Source organism: Natrix helvetica (genome assembly GCF_964273705.1).
Source record: "Natrix helvetica genome assembly, chromosome: 4".
NCBI classification, from domain to species: Eukaryota; Metazoa; Chordata; class Lepidosauria; order Squamata; family Natricidae; genus Natrix; species Natrix helvetica.
In genome coordinates this window covers 152,157,464-152,175,426 of record NC_138550.1, presented here as the reverse complement: position 1 = coordinate 152,175,426, position 17,963 = coordinate 152,157,464, and the positions used below count along the sequence as shown (strand labels likewise).

Genomic DNA, 17,963 nt, shown 5'->3' with positions numbered 1-17,963 from the left:
CCCCTGTAACACCTCTCCTGCGCGAGCTGCACTGGCTTCCTGTAGTCTACCGAGTGCGTTTCAAGGTTTTGATTACGATCTTTAAAGCGCTTCATGGCACAGGACCTAGTTACATGCAGGATCGCATCCTGCCCCATACATCCCTACGACCAATCCGCTCACACAGAGAGGGACTTCTCCGGGTGCCGTCCACTAAACAGTGTCGGGGGGCGACACCCAGGAGCAGAGCCTTCTCTGTGATGGGCCCAGCCCTGTGGAATGACCTCCCCCGTGACATCAGGATTACTTCCGATCTCCGCTCCTTCCGTGTACAGCTGAAGACCCACCTCTTTCAATTATCTGGCCTGGCTCAACCGTAAATTTTTTCTTATTCCTCCTGACAGTCCTTTTAAATTTTTAAATTGTGTTATTATTAATGGGGTATTTTAATGGTGATTTTTAACTGTCCAAATGTGATGTAATTTGTTACCGCCTCCGTGCATGTATGTCTTTGTATATGTGTGTATTTGGATGTTTATGTGTTTGCACATATGTTTTATGTTTTATATGTTTTATTGTACGCCGCCCCGAGTCCTGTTTGGAGAGGGAGCGGCTAATAAATTCAAATTTATTATTATTTATTATTTATTATGTGAACAAAAGGGGAAGGGAGGATGTGTTTCGTGCCAGCAAAGAAAGGTCAGATTCACCTGAGTATCTTTCCTCATTCCTTTGTAGGAAGACAGCAGGGAAGGTCACAAATAGTGATCAAGTGTCCATAGGATAGTGCAACCAGTTTTAAGGGCAAGAGGGCTACCAAGTGCCCAAATTTATGCAATAGATTAGCACTGTAGTGAATTTTTAGGAAATTTACCTGTTGTGTTAAAATGTGCCACGTAAAGAAAACTACTGTATTTCAGAAAATTGACATTTTTATACCGTCTAATGTTTTTAGAACTTTATGTGGATCCAACTGATAGAGCCTAGTGGTGGCCTAGTGGTGAAGACACTTAGAAGGTTGAGAATTCAATTCTAGGTAGCAGAAGATGTTTCTCTCCTAGGGCGCAGAGAAAAAAAAATATCTGCAGCAAACTTCTCATGGCATCAGGAAGGGCATCTAGCCAGTAAACCCCATTCAGTTGACACAGTGCTATTGTAATCCCAAATTAAAGGATTACAAGGTTGTAATAACTTTTTTATGTGGATCCAACTGACATATAAGAGAAGACTCAGTAGAGAAACAATACCAGATTGATACCAATACTTGCCTTTCATTTATTTCCTAATATGAAAACCTATTTTAGTGATTACAAATTAAAGGGACAATAGGGTCCAGTTCAGTGGTGGGTTGCCAATTTTTTTTACTACTGGTTCGGACGCACTCCTGCCTGCAATGCTGCTGCACATACGCAGAAGCATCCAGTAGGGTGGGCGGAGCCTCTTGCCACCGCTATTACCGGTTCACCCCATCCAGACCGAACCGTTGGTTCGGTCCAACTCACCTCTGGGCCAGTTTGGTTTGGTTTGGTTTGGTTTATTTGGATTTATATGCCGCCCTTCTCCAAAAGGACTCAGAGCGGCGTACAACATTAAAAAACACACATCTCAAAAGTTAAAAAAGATTAAATCCATTTCCCCCCCCCAAAAAAAACCTGATTTTTTTTTTTAAAAAAAGTTGTCTGAGTATTTCATTAATCAAGTCTGATTTGGGTCAGGCCTCCCTGTGTACATTTGATAAATTTTGTCTTCCTTCATCACAGATTCTAGAGAAAAATCATGCCTCGTTCAAAAGCAATTTCCGAAGACCCCCTGTTAAAAGCCATTGTTGCCTCTTAGCCCTGTGGTATGATCAGTCAGAGACATATAATGTCTTTTAGTTGCACCACATGTGAATTGAAACTGTGGACAATAAACGTGATATTTTATACAGTTATGTAAGAGACCATTGGTTACTGGAAGTATTTGGAAACAATTAATTGCAGCTACATTCAGCTAATGAAATTAATGGGCTATTATTTTGTCATATTGGTACATGTCATTTTGGACAACTTTAATCATGAAATCAGTGAAATCTCCAACCTTTGGTATTGCTGGTTCACCCTGTCAGAAGCATAGACAGCCACTTTTTAAAGCTGGAGCCCTGTTATGCTTCCAAATGTCTTAACTTTTCCCTGTTATTCAAGACCTCATAGTAAGGTGGTTGTTATTGTCCTTTGTTATTCAGAACTTGATTCTGCTGCTACTTATGCATTTAAGATGATAAGCACTATATTTTAATGGTACAAATGCAATTTCTATATGAAAAAAAAAAATTGCGCGCAGTAAGTTGAATAAGATATGTGTGAGATGTTTAAGTTGCAAGTTTAAGGAGGCATGCAAGAACAAGATGAAAATTTAGAAAATATCATTTTGGTTTAAGACTGAGGAAGGTTCCATGATCTTAAGTGTCAAGCTCTGAGGTATGGGAGTGTCAGAGAAGTAAAGTTGTGATTTGTGACTGGTTCATAGAAGATAATAATTTTGACATTTGAGGTTTTCCCTTCAAGAATTAATGAATCTTATTTATTTATTTATTTATTTAATTTATTTAGTTTGTCGAACATGTACGAGATAACTGGTATAAGTGTAAACATGGACATGAACACAGGAAATAGGGAGAAATAAATGGGGACAATAGGACAGGACAATAGGACAGGAACGGTAAGCACGCTGTTCCACTTATGCATGCCCCCTTACAGACCGCTTAGGAAAGAGGTAAGGTCCACACTAGACAGTTTAAGGTTAAAGTTATGGGAGTTTGAGGATGTAACAACAGAGTTGGGTAGTGCATTCTAGGCATTGACCACTCAGTTGTTGAAGTTATATTTTCTGCAATCAAGCTTGGAGCGGTTTACCTTGAGTTTGTATCTATTGTTTGCCCATGTATTATTGAGATTGAAGCTGAAATAGCAAGTAATCTGTAAAACTGTTTTGGAGAAAATAAGGAAAGGATTGAGCAAATAAAAAAGTCCCTGTGGGTTGCTAATCTGATTGTGGTACAGCTGTAATTTTTGCTGTAGTATATAGAATGCTGAATGTTTTTTTTCAATAAAACCCTAATCATAAATGCATAATTTAGGGGGGAATCTTTTTTGTTTGTTTTCTTTTGCAGATGTGCAGATCAGCTCTCAGAATGTCTTCTGTGTCTGCTGTGTATCTTCTAAACCAGTTGTGTTAGCCTTCCAGCTAATTGACTAATAGAATTAATAACAGTAAAAGCAAAACACAACAAAAAGCATTGTAGAGCCACATGCCTTATGAAGTCAATGCTGGGTATGATTTTACAAGTATGTATTTTTTTTTAAAGTAGAAATGTTAACTGGAAAACTTCTTGGCACGCCATAAAACATTGTGCAATCTGTTATTTGTCTTAGAGATAATAATTGTAGAACGCCTTATATTCTTTCTCTGTATTTCCATTCTCTCTAGTATGACTTGCCAATAGATAGTTCCTCCATTTAGAAGTACTGCAAATGGGCTTTTATTTAGATAATATGTCTTCTTGAATAATGATACTGATAGTGTACAAATGCAGAAAAAGGGATATATTTTTGAAATAGAGCAATGTAGTAGATAGTGTCCAACAAAACTTTATTTTTAGAAGAACTTGATATGAGCGGGCAGGGAATATTATTCTTATTTCTGGATAAAATCTGCTTCATTTGAGTTTTTCATATGTTACAGTGGGCGGCCTGAGAAGCTTTGGAAATTTCTACCTTTTGCTCCATTTCCTATGTATCTGTTCCTAAGTTCTAGACTGGGGGAGAATTTGGGGTAGGGTATTACTTTAGCATTGAAAAAGAAATGAATAAAGTAGCAGATGTTTCTAAGTTGCCTTCTTAAATTTATTTGGGCAATAATGATTGACTCTATAAATCTGGAGTGAGTTTCATGAATGCCTTCTGAGATAAGATATCTGTTGACTGTTGAATATTTGTGTCTGCCTTAGGGGCCTCTTTTCTCTGTTGACTTCTATGCTTTCTAGTCTATCTTCGGGCTTTGTATTATATTATTGAATTGCTACAATTCAATAAGCACCTGCAAGATTCATTTTGGGAGATTGTATTCTTGATAATCATGAACATGGGATTGTAGGGCCACGCACAATACAAAATTTGAATTAGCCTTATGATTACATGCAAACATTTTACTTTACCTTAAGAAGGTTGAGATACAAAGTTGCTTTCTCTGAAACATTGGCAATTATCTAAAAAAATTTTTTTTAATTGTACTGGCAGATCAATCTTTACCACATGGATTCAACCCTTAATTCTAGCTAACAGGACTAGGAGATGGGGGATGCTGAAAATTTTAATCTGGAATATGAGTTCTGGCATAGGATCATAATAAAATCCTTTCTTATTAGTCTAGTACAGGGCTGTCAAACTCCTGGGCCTTGGCCCGGATGCGTCACGTGCTGGCCACGCCCATGCCTGGTTTAGCAAAGGGTGGAAAAGTCTCAATACTCATACGATGCTGCCATGATGACATGAGTTTGACACCCCTGATCTAGTATAACACGAAGGTGGCACATTGTTGAAACTAGTTTTAAGAAGAAGGAGACTTCAAAAATAAATAAGTAAATATGTGTGCATGAGTGTGCCTGGCCTAAGAATGATCCCATTATGATCCATCAGAGTTTATTTTTTCATCTTTTATCATTTTAATAAGAATGCAGCATGTTTTTTCCTGAATGATGCCAAAATATTAGTACTAAATACTAAGAGCCATGATGGCGCAGTGGTTAGAATGCAGTTTTGCAGGCTAACTCAACTCACTGCCAGGAATTCAATCCTGACCGACTCAAGGTTGACTCAGCCAGTCATCCTTCTGATGGCGATAACATGAGGACTCTGATTGTTGGAACAATATGCTGACTCTGTAAACCGCTTAGAGAGGTCTGTAAGGTACTGTGAAGTGGGATATAATCCTAAGTACTATCGCTATATCAACTGATGTATCTAACTGGAGAAAATCTAAATAGCTTAGCTTCCTTCGTCATCCTTGCTCCTCTAGATATCATTGTAATCATAACGGCTAGAATTTGCAGTACGTTTTGAGAAATCCCAAAAGTTTCAAGAGTTGAGGAAAGCTGCATCTCAATGTGATATTTTTTTAATATATTTGGATTCAATCTTGAAATAATTCCTTCTACAAAACTTTGTTCAAATTGTACATTGCCTGGTGGAATATTGGTCTCATGTCCTGGAAACTAACATAATAGTTTTATATAACATTAATTAATGTTATTACAATTACAATATAATTAATTAATTATAATATAATGTTATAGTTAATTAATTAATTAATTAATAGTGAATTGGGTTAGAGTTAGAGCAACTTTCAACAAGATTATCTAGCCAATATATGGTACAACAATAAAGGATCAACATGAAATCACAATTAAGTTTCTGTCCTTTCGGCAGAAGTTCCTTCCCTTTATGTAAGTAGGATTTATTTCCAAGTCTGGCTTAGCAAGATTGTACAGAAATCTTCTGGAGAAGCATTTTTGTTTGGTCTGGCAAACACTGTTTATGTTTCAATATGGGAATGGGTGGAGGGAATGGGATGGCCTGCTTGAGTGTTCTCTACATTGTTGTTATCTTACTGTATCTTTTGTATACACATTTTTATATATTTTTTTAGATATGGTCCGGAAAAAGAATCCCCCTCTAAGAAACGTTGTTAGAGAAGGAGAAACAGAGACCCTTCAGTCGCCAGGTACAGAAAGTGACAATACTGAAAGAAAAGAAGAAATTTCTGCCGGTCAGATGCAAGACAACACTGAGTTGGGTGAGGCTGTGGAGCAAAATGATGAGAACTTTTGCACGCATGTCCCAGAGTCATCTCCCAGCTCTAAAAAGGACTTGAAAAGCTCTACGACGAGTGAAAAGGCTGGCTTCAATTATGAAAGCCACAATAAGGGAGGAAATGTTCCATCCTTCCCTCATGATGAGATGACAGACAGAAATATGCCGGCCTTCTCATCTGCAGCTGTTGGGGGAATCTCTGAGTCCTTGAAGTCTCCTCTCAGATCAGATGCAGATGACACCCAAGATGTGGCCTGCAACCTGTCAGTAGATCTGACGGAGAAAAGTGAAGAGACTCGGACGTCACCAAAATCTATGGATGAAACAATGCATGTGCAAAGTGGTCAAGCTGAGGGCCGGGGAAGCCCAGCCTCGTTGGCCTCAAAAAACCCACAAGTGCCTTCAGATGGGGACTTAAGGCCAATCAAATTGAAAACAGATTTGTCGGCAACTGAGAACCCAGATATGGCGCCTCTGTCTCCAGAGCTTCAGGACTTCAAATGCAACATCTGTGGCTACGGTTACTATGGGAACGACCCCACAGATCTTATAAAACACTTCCGCAAGTACCACCTCGGGCTACACAACCGCACCAGGCAGGATGCTGAGCTCGACACTAAAATTTTGGCTCTCCACAATATGGTGCAGTTCAGCCATTCCAAAGACTTCCAGAAAGTCAACTGTTCTGTGCTGTCGGGGGTTCTACAGGACATCAGTTCCCAAAGGCCTGTTTTGCTAAACGGGACTTACGATGTGCAGGTTTGTATATATATATTATCTCTTGACTCCCCCCCCCCCCCAAAAAAACCCACCCCAAAACCAAAACCTGCAAATGTATCATTAATTTTCCAGTGGAAGAGAGGGAGTGGTCACATGTGGGGTATTCTCACAGCCTGATTGGTCCAAAGACTGAGAGCAAACTCTTAAATACTCCCGCCTTCCTTTCCTTCCCAGTTTCCTCTCAGTCTTTTGGTCCAATCACTTGAGAATTAGTGTGTAGGTAGGAAATAATTGGGAATTGTTGTTCTCCTTTATACTATTTGGTTTGGATTTGGCTAATTGAGCATTCTAAAAGATATCCTAAATTTGCAGCTGTGGCCCAAGGGACAGTTTCTGCCTCTGGGCGGTTGGGGAGGGCCCTGTGGGGCCTACAGCCTCCCATCTGCGGGCACGGAGTTTAGCCCGATCCCCATGACCACTCCCTCTCTTCCCCAGAAAAGGCACGTTCAGGTAAGACCAACGTCCTTTCTATAATGAAAAAAAACCTGAATCAGTTACTATGAGAAGTTAAATGTTTGTAGCCATGCCACTTAAACTTAGATACTATTTTCCACATTTTGTGTGTTAGCTACCCATAATTCATTTCAGAGAGGTAACTTCAGTAGACGCCAACTGCCCACAGCCTGATATTATTGGATAATAATTCAGCCCCCACTGCCTTTCCTACCATTGTATTAGGAAATTAAAAATAAAAATGGTATCACCAAAAGTTAGTCATTTCATTGCTACTGATGCAATCCTTACGTGCAGAGGAAGGGCTGAGAGGTAAATTGTGGACAGACAACATTCTGGAAGATTCTTTCAAGTTTTCCAGAGGCAGAAAGCCTCTTTCATAAGTACCAGTCAATTATATCAGCCTTTATCATTGTGTGCTTCATAAAATGGCTAACATATTGACATGGCAGGTCTTCCATTTATAAGGAAGCAAATTGGTGAAGTTGCTCTCCCATCATTCTATGTAAACTCCCACATTATTGTGTCTCCTCAAATTACTTTTATTTTTTTCCTCCTCCTAGGGCAGATGTGCATGTTTCCAAGCTGCTGCTGCTCTCTTGTTTTATTTATCTATTTATTTATTTGCTGGCTTCTTGTTTGTTTGAAGTGCCTTTAGACCTACAGGGAACAGAGAGATTCTTAAAAATAAAGATGATGCACATTCTTATATGAGAATAAATAGTCTTTATGGTACAAAGGCTATTCAGCATTATTGGTAATGTAGATTAATTAATAATTAGATTATTAATTATTATAATAATTAAGGAGAGGTTTAATCTAGAACTAAGAAGAAATTTCTTGATTGAACAATCAACCAATGGAAAAGCTTGCCTTCAGAAATACAATACAATACAATAGCAGAGTTGGAAGAGACCTTGGAGGTATTCTAGTCCAACCCCCTGCCTAGGCAGGAAACCCTATACCGTTTCAGACAGATGGCTATCCAACATCTTCTTAAAGACTTCCAGTGTTGGGGCATTCACAACTTCTGGAGGCAAGCTGTTCCACTGATTAATTGTTCTCACTGTCAGGAAATTTCTCCTCAGTTCTAAGTTGCTTCTCTCCTTGATTAGTTTCCACCCATTGCTTCTTGTTCTACCCTTAGGTGCCTTGGAGAATAGTTTGTCTCCCTCTTCTTTGTGGCAACCTCTGAGATATTGGAAGGCTGCTATCATGTCTCCCGTAGTCCTTCTTTCTATTAAACTAGACATACCCAGTTCCTGCAACCGTTCTTCATATGTTTTAGTCTCCAGTCCCCTAAATTGTAGATGCCCCATCACTGGAGACTTTTAAGAAGGGACTGAACAGCCACCTGTCTGAAATGATATAGGGTCTCCTGCATATGATAAGGGGGTTGGACTAGAAGACCTCCAAGGTCTCTGCCAACTTTGTTATTCTGTTATTCTGCTAGATCTGACAACTCCCATCTCTCTGCTGCTGTGTTATAACATTATTGTTTTTGGCCCCGACCTGTTGTTTTTCAGACTCCAGACTGCTGCTGGTTTTGTTTTGTGTCAGGGCATTTACATACCACCTCCATGCCGGGAGGTGGTAAAAGCACTTAGACATACCCACAGATAAATGTACCATTAATTCTATAATGGAAAAAACCCTAAATCAGTTACTATGGGGAGTTATGTATGTGTTTATTTAATTTCTATATTTATTTATGTATGTAATTATTTAATTTCTAGAGCTACCCATCTCAACAAGTGACTTTTGCATGCATTCATCATAAAAACATAAAACAATTAATACAATGAAGAATGAATACATATATTGTATGGTCTCCGAGTATCCCTTCATGTTGTATACATGAAGGCAAGATGGCATCATAGATTGAGAGAAAGCATCCTTTCATCTGGTCTAATGCTGTCCGTAATTATTTGTGGCTTCCAAAGGCACACAAAAAAAGTTCCTTGTTTTATATCCTTTTAACAAAATATGTTAAGAATTAAACCTGGGAGTCTGTACAGATGACACATCTGTTATATTCCTGGTCTCAGTAATATGTTCTGTCCAAGCAGTCCACCTTCTAACAGTAAATCAGCGATATTTTGACATCACCCATGGAGGCAGTAATTAAATTTCTAATCCTTTTTTTTTTCATGTTGGTAACAGGCAGATATTTTTCTTCTTCTAATTTAATATTTGTTTTGTAGAACTTCTTTGTTTTGCTTGAAGAAGTTTCGCTTCTCATTTAAGAAGCTTCTTCAGAACTTTTTTGTGGTGGGGAGAGAACTGAAACAGAACTTGGATGAGAAGCAAAACGTCCTCAAGCAAATCAAAGAAAGTCTATGGAAGAAAAGCACCTTTGGGACATGCCGAGAACTAGTGAGCCACATCTGAATGCAGTAGACAGGGACTTTGAATGGAAACAGGAAGAAATGAATGGGAAAAAGAACAAAAATGGTTGATGCAACTTTTTTACTTAAAACATTTGCTATTTTTCTTCTTTTAGATGAGAACATTGTAAGCTGTCTAGCAACATTAAATTTAAAAAAAAAAAATAATCCAGAAAATTGGATCTGCATATTAAGTGATTAGTTCACCTGGGGTTAAAGGTTTGAAAGCAAGGACAGGATAGCTCTTGAAAGCAGTAAATCATGTAAATAAAAAAAAAAATCAGGTCATGAATTTGAAAAAGTTGATTCAACCAGCGATAAAGCATCGCAGAATCAGAGCAGGAAGGTGGCAAGGAAGGGTTTAATAGGAAAATAAAGGCAGATGGCTAATTTAAGCAGATAAATGTTTTAAGAATAACCACTTTTTCACGTTGTTTTATTATACCAATGAAGAACTAACTTCAAGAAAGATTTGCCAGGATCCCTCAATCAATTTGAATCAATGTGCAGCAATGTGCTTTTCATTCTAGCATAGATGCACCCACACACATGTGTTCACATCATTTCTTTTTTTAACTGAAGCAGCACTGATTAACATATGAATCATTCAGTCTTTAAATTTTACTGCCTTGTGTAAGATACTCATAACTTTTTGTTTATAATTAGAATGCAAATGGGATTTAGATGACATAGTTAAGAAAGATAAGTGAGCATTTTCAGATTAGAAAGGTGAGTAAATATTTTTAGATTCAAAATTATGATTACACAGTAATTTGCTTGTGGCACTAAGCATATATTTGGCTGTTTAAGAAAATACTTAAACAGTCATTTTGAGACATTGATGGGTAGCAAGCATATTTTAATGAATGAATTCCATGAGTGAATTACCTCTCTATGCTAAAAAAAAACTTTCTAATATTTAAAAAAGTAAACTTGTGCTTTAAATAAAATTACCCTTCTTGTCCAGAAAGCACAATAAAAGGTCTCCAATTATGTACAATTTCAGGGTAACAAAGCCTATCAGAGATAATGTTTTAAAAAATCAAATCAAAGCTGTGAGCAAATTTCTTATACTACAATAGAAGATGGAATAACTTCTCTCTGCTGCAGTCTTGTAATGTGTTTTTAATTATAACTAGCAGGATTTTTTTCCTCCTAAAGGTGCTGTGTTATTAATTTGGTTTTTAACATCCTTACATTTCCCAAAAGACTTCTGGGCCTGAGCATAGAAATATGTTGCCTGACCTACAAGTGCAAATAATTGATTCATTTCAATAGAAAGTGTCATAAATATTTTTGTTACATGATAATATTACAGGAAGATACTATCCAGACATATTACAGATTTCTGCTAAGAAGCCAGCTAGTAAGTTTTAGTATTATTGTTACTGACAACTTCATAGTGGCACACAAAGTGACCTGTGGCGTATACGCCTATGGGGGCAGTTGGATATTTTTGAGAAGCCATTGATGTCTTTTAAGAACAGCTCTGGAAACTATTGTTTTGAAGATATTCTATGATCCAAAAACTATGGAAAGCAAATAAAAAGCAAAAACACATCTTCTGAATAATACTGGCATAAAATATACAAAGACACAAACATTTTGAATTAAAATGATCATTCCTGGGAATTTTGCTACTTGATGATCGCAGTGATCCCAAAATAAAAGATGATGACGCTATTTAATGAACAGGCATGATTGCATTAATCTCTGAGCATGAATAATAGCATCCTTTCCCAAACTGATATATTCCAGATGTCTTAGGTTCCAACTGCCATTGAGTTAGAGCCAATGGGAATTCATCTTCAACACATCTGCAGGGCACCAAATTTCAGAAGATTGTGATGGATGTAAAACCAGCCCCAATCTGTAGTCTCTGGATTCCAAGCAAAACAGGGTGGTGACATTCCTTCTTTTTAACTCGACCCTCCCCTCCCAAAAAACCATTCCGTGCTCAGTTTTCACTCAATTTCTTTAACTGGGAAGGGATTTTCCTTTTTTTTTCAAAAAAAAGTCTTCATGAACCCCTTATCAGAGGTGGTATTCTGCCCCAATTCAGGCAAACCAGTAGTGGCGATGGTGGGTGGGAGGAATTAACGACACTCTGCGCATGCACCGAAAGTTCTGCGCATGGGCATGCCCCGAAAGTTCTGCGCATGGGCATGCCCGTGCTCCCAGTTCCGAACCGGTAGGGAAGATTATAACATTTCATGCCTGTCCCTTATCCCTTGTATCTTTCTTCTTCTTCTGAAGATGAATATTGCCTCTTTAAATACATAAGAAGCGATATATGATGGCCAGTATAAAGGAATTTTTAATTTTTTTAAAAGAAATATCTCACTAACAGTGATTGTTAGGTGCTTGATTATTTATAGGAAAGCTTGTGCTTGTTTCAGTTGAGCTTGGATACTTTTTTGTGGCGGCATTTTTTGAAACGTGTGTGATACCTCAGATTAAATAAATAAAACTAGAAATAAAACAGATCAATGAAGACTGTACTCATTAAATAAGTCTTGGCAGCAAGATAGTATAAGGAAGACAAAAAGAGGTTAAAAAACAGATAATCTAGTTAAGATCACCCTGTTCACCAGAAATATGTTCTAAAACAGGATACTTACAGAAGTATATTCTGTAAGGAACTGATGATTATTAAATTGATTTTAGATCTTACCTCCTCCCCTCCCCCCTTTTCTCTGGTGAATTTGGCAAAAGGATTAACAATTATTCCATGCCAAAATGTATTTCATCACTTGTGTATAAACCAGATGTTGATAACTAACCTGTAAGAAGGTTAAAAAAAGAGTCATATTTTTAGTAAATACCACATTTTTGGAGTATAAGATGTTCTGGAGTATAAATGCACCTTAGTTTTGGGGGAGGAAAATAAGAAAAAAAAATTGGGGATGACCAAAGCACATCGCTGCTGAGCACCGCCAGAAAAGCGACCAGGAGAGGCCAAAAACAGAGTGTGCGGAGGCAAAAACATGATGCGCAGAGGCCAAAAACATGATGTGCAGAGGCAGCAATTGATGGCAATGTGCTCTGGCGATCCCTGCAGCCTTGAACAGGTCTCAAATGAAGCATTCGGAGGATGAAAACGTGAGGCACAGAGGCCAAAAATGGAAGCCACAGAGGGGGCGATGGTCTGTGTCAATCCCTGCAGCCTGGAACAGGTCTAAAATGCGATGCACAGAAGCGGAAGGGTGGGAGCTTGCGGGTGGGCGGGGCTACATCCAGTATATAAGTCATACCCACATTTTCACCCTCTTTTAGGGGGGAAAGTGTGTTTTATGCTCCAAAAAATACGGTACTAAAATGAAAGGATAGCTGTGATGGTGGAATCCTTGGTGCTCCCTGTGATTGGTTGTTTGCTTGCAGATATTTCATTTCCTGACTAAGTAACATCATCAGTGCTAGTGACTTTAGGATTTGCTCCCTGTTTATATGCACAGTAACTTTTCCTTCAGTGTTAGTGTGGCTGCGGAAAGTAAAAAGGAACCAAAAAGACCAGAACATTCCATGTATAGCAACCAACACCAGGATAAGCAGAGATTAACAACAGACAATAAAGTAGAAAACAATACCATGACCAAGGAACTATCAAGAAGAAAAATATACTCTCCACCAGACCGGCAGGGCAAGCTACTGTCTATAAACAGGGAGCAATCCTCATACTTGCTAGCATTGGTGATGTTACTTAATTGGGTAATGAAACATCTGTAAACCAATAATCAAGCTCATGGAGCAATAAGGATCCCACAATTCAACTCTGAGCTTTCAATTGGAGCAAGTCATATTAACAGTTTTAACTGAACTTTTAAAAAGTCATCACACTTACATTGTGTGCAGACTTTATATGCATATATGTAATATGTTATATAATTTTACATGTATCGATTTGCATTGTAGTTCCTCTGAAATTTTTCTAGGGTTCCTCATTTAGCAGAAGAAGGAATGATAGGTAACAAAATAGGCAGCCTACCTGTATTGCCTTAATGCTATAATATGTACCCATGGGATCCATATTTATATGAGTCAACAGTAAGATCCCAATATCTGACTTTGGTGTGAACCCCAACAATTATCTATAGCACACAGGAGTTTTTTAAAGATTGTGGGCCGAGAGAGCAGAGAAGTAGGATGTTTTTGTCATTGTTGTAAATGTCAGTGATGCAATTCAGCCGGTTCTATCTGGTTCGGGCGAACTGGTAGTGGTGGCGGCGGGAGGCTCCACCCATTTGCCGGGACATCATTACATCCCATTTTTGATGCTCTGCACATGCATGGAAGGTCCTACGCATGCATGTGCAAGCGAAGTGAGTGCTCATGAGCGCACACTCACATTTGCGAAGCGGTAGTAAAGGTAAGTTGATTTCACCCCTGGCTGTGTCCTATAGTAATTTTTTTAAAAATCCAGCGGGAATAAAGAAAGTTTCTTCCTTTGAAGCATTCTTTTGTTGCAATAATAGACCAACAAAACTCTCTCAGTAATATCTGACAAATTGTGATTAATAACACAGATGTGTTTCACCTCCATTAACTACTAAAATTAGAGCCTAGCCTAGCTCACTTCTAAGGTATGTTTTGCGGCTTTCATGCTTCATATATTAAGCACTTTAGTGTGACCCTGATGCAAGGATTTGATTGTTTTATACACTTTTTAAGGCCCCATACATTGCACCTGCTGATTATTGCTTCCTTGCGTTGCTGTGCAGGCACTACTTAATCATTTAATTATTAATCAAATATTTCTAGACTTGTTTTCCACAAACCACTTGCCAACTTGAGGATTTCCTAACACGGAGTTTGTAAGATTGAAAGCGTATCATCATATTTGTCGAAATATGAATCTTATTTGCAAGCCAGTTTTTCTGAAACTCATTAGCTCTTCATTTGTTTTTCTGTCATGGTGTTTGCAACATCAATTACACAGAATTTGGCAGTCTCTGATTACTGATTTATATGGATCCAATTTCCATAGACTAGCCAAAATCGATCCTCCTCTTCCCATCTTTTTTTTTCTTTCTTTCTTCCTTTTCTTCATTTCAAAGATTTAGCATTGACTAAAAAATACTTAACTTCGTTTAGAATGAAATATATTCCTTTTTGGAGCCTGTCCATAAGGATGAACCTTGAGGGCGTACAGTATTTGGCATGGATGCAGGAATGAATAATTGTAGGATCTGTGTCTTTGTCAGAAACATAGTAGGCCAGTCCTGAAAAGATCCTTACACCAGGATGGAATATGATGAAACTAATTGAAAAAGCTGTTAGCAGCAGAAAGGTATCATGATTTTCCCTTCTCCTTATAATGTATTATTATCTTGTAAGCCATTTTTATGCCCGTACAGATCATTACCATGTTTGATCTATGAGAATCTCAAGCAAATGAGAGAAACTTGTTGAATGCCAAAATAAACTAAAGGGCCCAGAGAGCCATACACTACCATTTTAGGGCACTTGGAAAAATAAGATCTTTTCTTGCCTCTACAACCATTTTTACAGTATTCCAGACCTAATAGAAGAGGTAAAATATTGCATAGTGTTTCATCGTATAGAGATAAATGTATAAATCTGTCGATCTTATCTATCTGTCTATATACCACCTGTCTATCTGTCCGTCCATCATCCATCCATCTATCCATCCATCATCTCTCCCCCTCCCTCCCTCCCTTCATAAACACACAAACACACACACAACCACCCCTTATTTATAACCACATATATAATTTGTTAAGTTATATTTTGTTTAATAAAGCCCAATTGAATGTATTTAAATAACATATTAAGTGAGAGCATTACTTTACTAGAATGGTATCTGTCATGGTACCCCTAGGGCACGTCTGTGCTTCTACCTGTGCTTACGTCGTACTTTCTGTAGACAAATGGGAACATTTCCAAAACAGGCACCGGACTGCAGTTTCTCATTTGTATTCTCAAAACAACTTACGAGGATCATTTGAACTTAGGGACCTACAGACATTCATAGAAATCGAATATTCATCAGTCCTTTTCATCAGTCCTTGTCTTCGTTAATTTAATTCTTTCCTTTGGAATGTGACAGCTTCCCAATAGTTTGCTAACTGTTAATGTTAAAGTATTATGGATTATATTAGATAAGAATGTAGAATTTACAGTGCCCACACTTGCCTGGACTACCACCAAACCATAGTTTCTTGCCTTAGAGTAGAAAACTAAGCCATTAATCCTCACCCTGTCTATTTATCTGCAGCTTACTTGCCTATTGTTCATACCATTCTCTAGTTTCCCAACTACCAGATATTGATTAAGGTAAAGGTAAAAGTTCCCCTCACACATATGTGCTAGTCATTCCTGACTTTAGGGGGTGATGCTCATCTCCCTTTTAAAGCCGAAGAGCGCTGTCCGAAGACATCTCCATGGTCATATGGCTGGCATGACTAAATATCGAAGGTGCACAGAATATTGTTACCTTCCCACCAAAGGCGGTCCCTATTTTTCTACTTGGATTTTTACATGTTTTCGAACTGCTAGGTTGGCAGAAGCTGGGACAAGTAACAGGAGTTCACTTACGTGGCGCTAGGGATTCGAACTGCTGAACTGCCGACCTTTCTAATCAATAAGCTCAGTGTCTTAGCCACTGAGCAACCGCTCAGTGAATAATAATAATAATAATAATAATAATAATAATAATAATAATAATATTTCACAAACTGACTACCTACAATGCCATGACTGCGTTGCTAATATTATTCACTGGAAATTGTGCCAGAAGTTTGGATTTGAGTACAGCAAAAACCACTGGGAACCTCAGGTTGAGAAGGTTTTAGAGAATGAGAAAGTCAAGATCTTGTGGGACTTCAGAATTCAGACTGACAGGCCCTTGGCCTACAACACACCTGACATAACAATAGTTGAAAAGAAAAAAGTATGGTTCATTGACAATGCAATACCTGGTGATGCGCAAGAAAAAATCACAAAGTCCCGAGACTTGCTAATTGAAGTTGAGCGACTGTGGAAAAAGAAATTGTGTGTTATCCTGATTGTAATTGGAACCTTTGGAGCAATACCTAAAGGGCTACCTTGCTATTTGGAAATTCTAAATTTATCTGACTTGAACATTCTGATTCTACAAAAAAACACTCTACTTGGAACAGCTTATATCCTCCGAAGTTACCTTAACAGTTCCTAGGTCCTTGGTTAGGACTCGAGCTGTTGAGCTACTAACCAGCCCAAAGACTGTGAATCTCACCAAAGATGATGATGATGATGATGATGATGATAATAATAATAATAATACTTAAAATCAAAATCCAACGATTATGGCACAAACCAGCAGTGGTAATTCCAGTGGTAATCGGCACACTGGGTGCTATTCCAAAAGCACTGGAATTACATTTAAAACAGTTAAAACTTGACAAAATCACCATCAGTCAAATGCAAAAAGCTGCACTGCTTGGATCTGCACGTATATTACGAAAATACGTTACGACGTCCTAGGCCCCTGGGTGGGGCCCGACTAGTAATCAATGCCAAATCCGGCGAATCAACTGGCCGCTGTGATACAATCGTATAATAATAATAATAATAATAATAATAATAATAATAATAATAATAATAATAATAATAATAATAATAATAATAATAATAATAATAATAATAATAATAATAATGGAAATACAATCAAGGCCATAAATACCTGGGCAATACCAGTTATAAGATACACAGCTGGTATAGTTAACTGGACACAAGCTGATTTGGACATTTTGGACCGAAAAACAAGGAAACTAATGACAATGCACTACAGTTTACATCCACGTGGTGACACTGATAGACTATACCTGCCCCGAAAATCAGGTGGCAGAGGATTATTACAAGTGAAGCAAATAGTTGAAGAAGAAAAACATGCACTAGCTGATTATTTAAAAGAAAGTCAAGAACATCTATTAATCGAAGTAAAGAACAAAAATCTACTGAAGGCCCAACAGACGAAACAAGAATACAGAAAAGATGTGATAAAATCAAGAATGGAGAGTTGGCAGAACAAAGCCTTACATGGTCAATTTCTGGAAAAAATAAAAGATAAAGTGGACAGTGAAAAAACTTGGTTATGGTTAACAACAGGTACATTAAAGAAAGAAACAGAGTCACCAATCCTGGCTGCGCAAGAACAAGCTATCCGAACAAATGCCATTAAGGCCAAAATCGAAAAAATCCTCTGATGATGCCAAATGCAGACTTTGCAAAGAAGTTGATGAAACTGTTGACCACATACTCAGCTGCTGTAAAAAAATCGCGCAGACTGATTATAAATTGCGGCACAATTCAGTAGCACAAATGATCCACTGGAATTTGTGCAAAAATTATAATATTAAAACAACAACAAACTAGTGGGAACATAAGCCTGAAAAAGTCACCGAAAATCAGATGGTCAAGATCCTGTGGGATTTTCGTATACAAACAGACAAAGTACTAGCGCATAACACACCAGACATCACACTGGTTGAGAAAAAGAAGGTTACAATCATAGACA

The 17,963-nt window shown here is 38.0% G+C and overlaps 1 protein-coding gene across 5 annotated transcripts in view; it reads left to right on the top strand.

Annotated features, from left to right (window-relative positions):
* Positions 1-17,963, top strand: part of TRPS1 (transcriptional repressor GATA binding 1) — a 277,918-nt gene that overhangs the window by 75,445 nt on the left and 184,510 nt on the right. For 3 of the 5 annotated variants that reach the window (XM_081950844.1, XM_081950843.1, XM_081950847.1), the window contains 2 exons: positions 3,131-3,305; positions 5,665-6,587. In XM_081950844.1, the coding sequence (XP_081806970.1) occupies positions 3,269-3,305; positions 5,665-6,587 (960 nt within the window). In that variant the 5' untranslated portion in view covers positions 3,131-3,268. The remainder of the gene's footprint in view (positions 1-3,130; positions 3,306-5,664; positions 6,588-17,963) is intronic. The other 2 variants (XM_081950845.1, XM_081950846.1) reach the window with 1 other exon arrangement.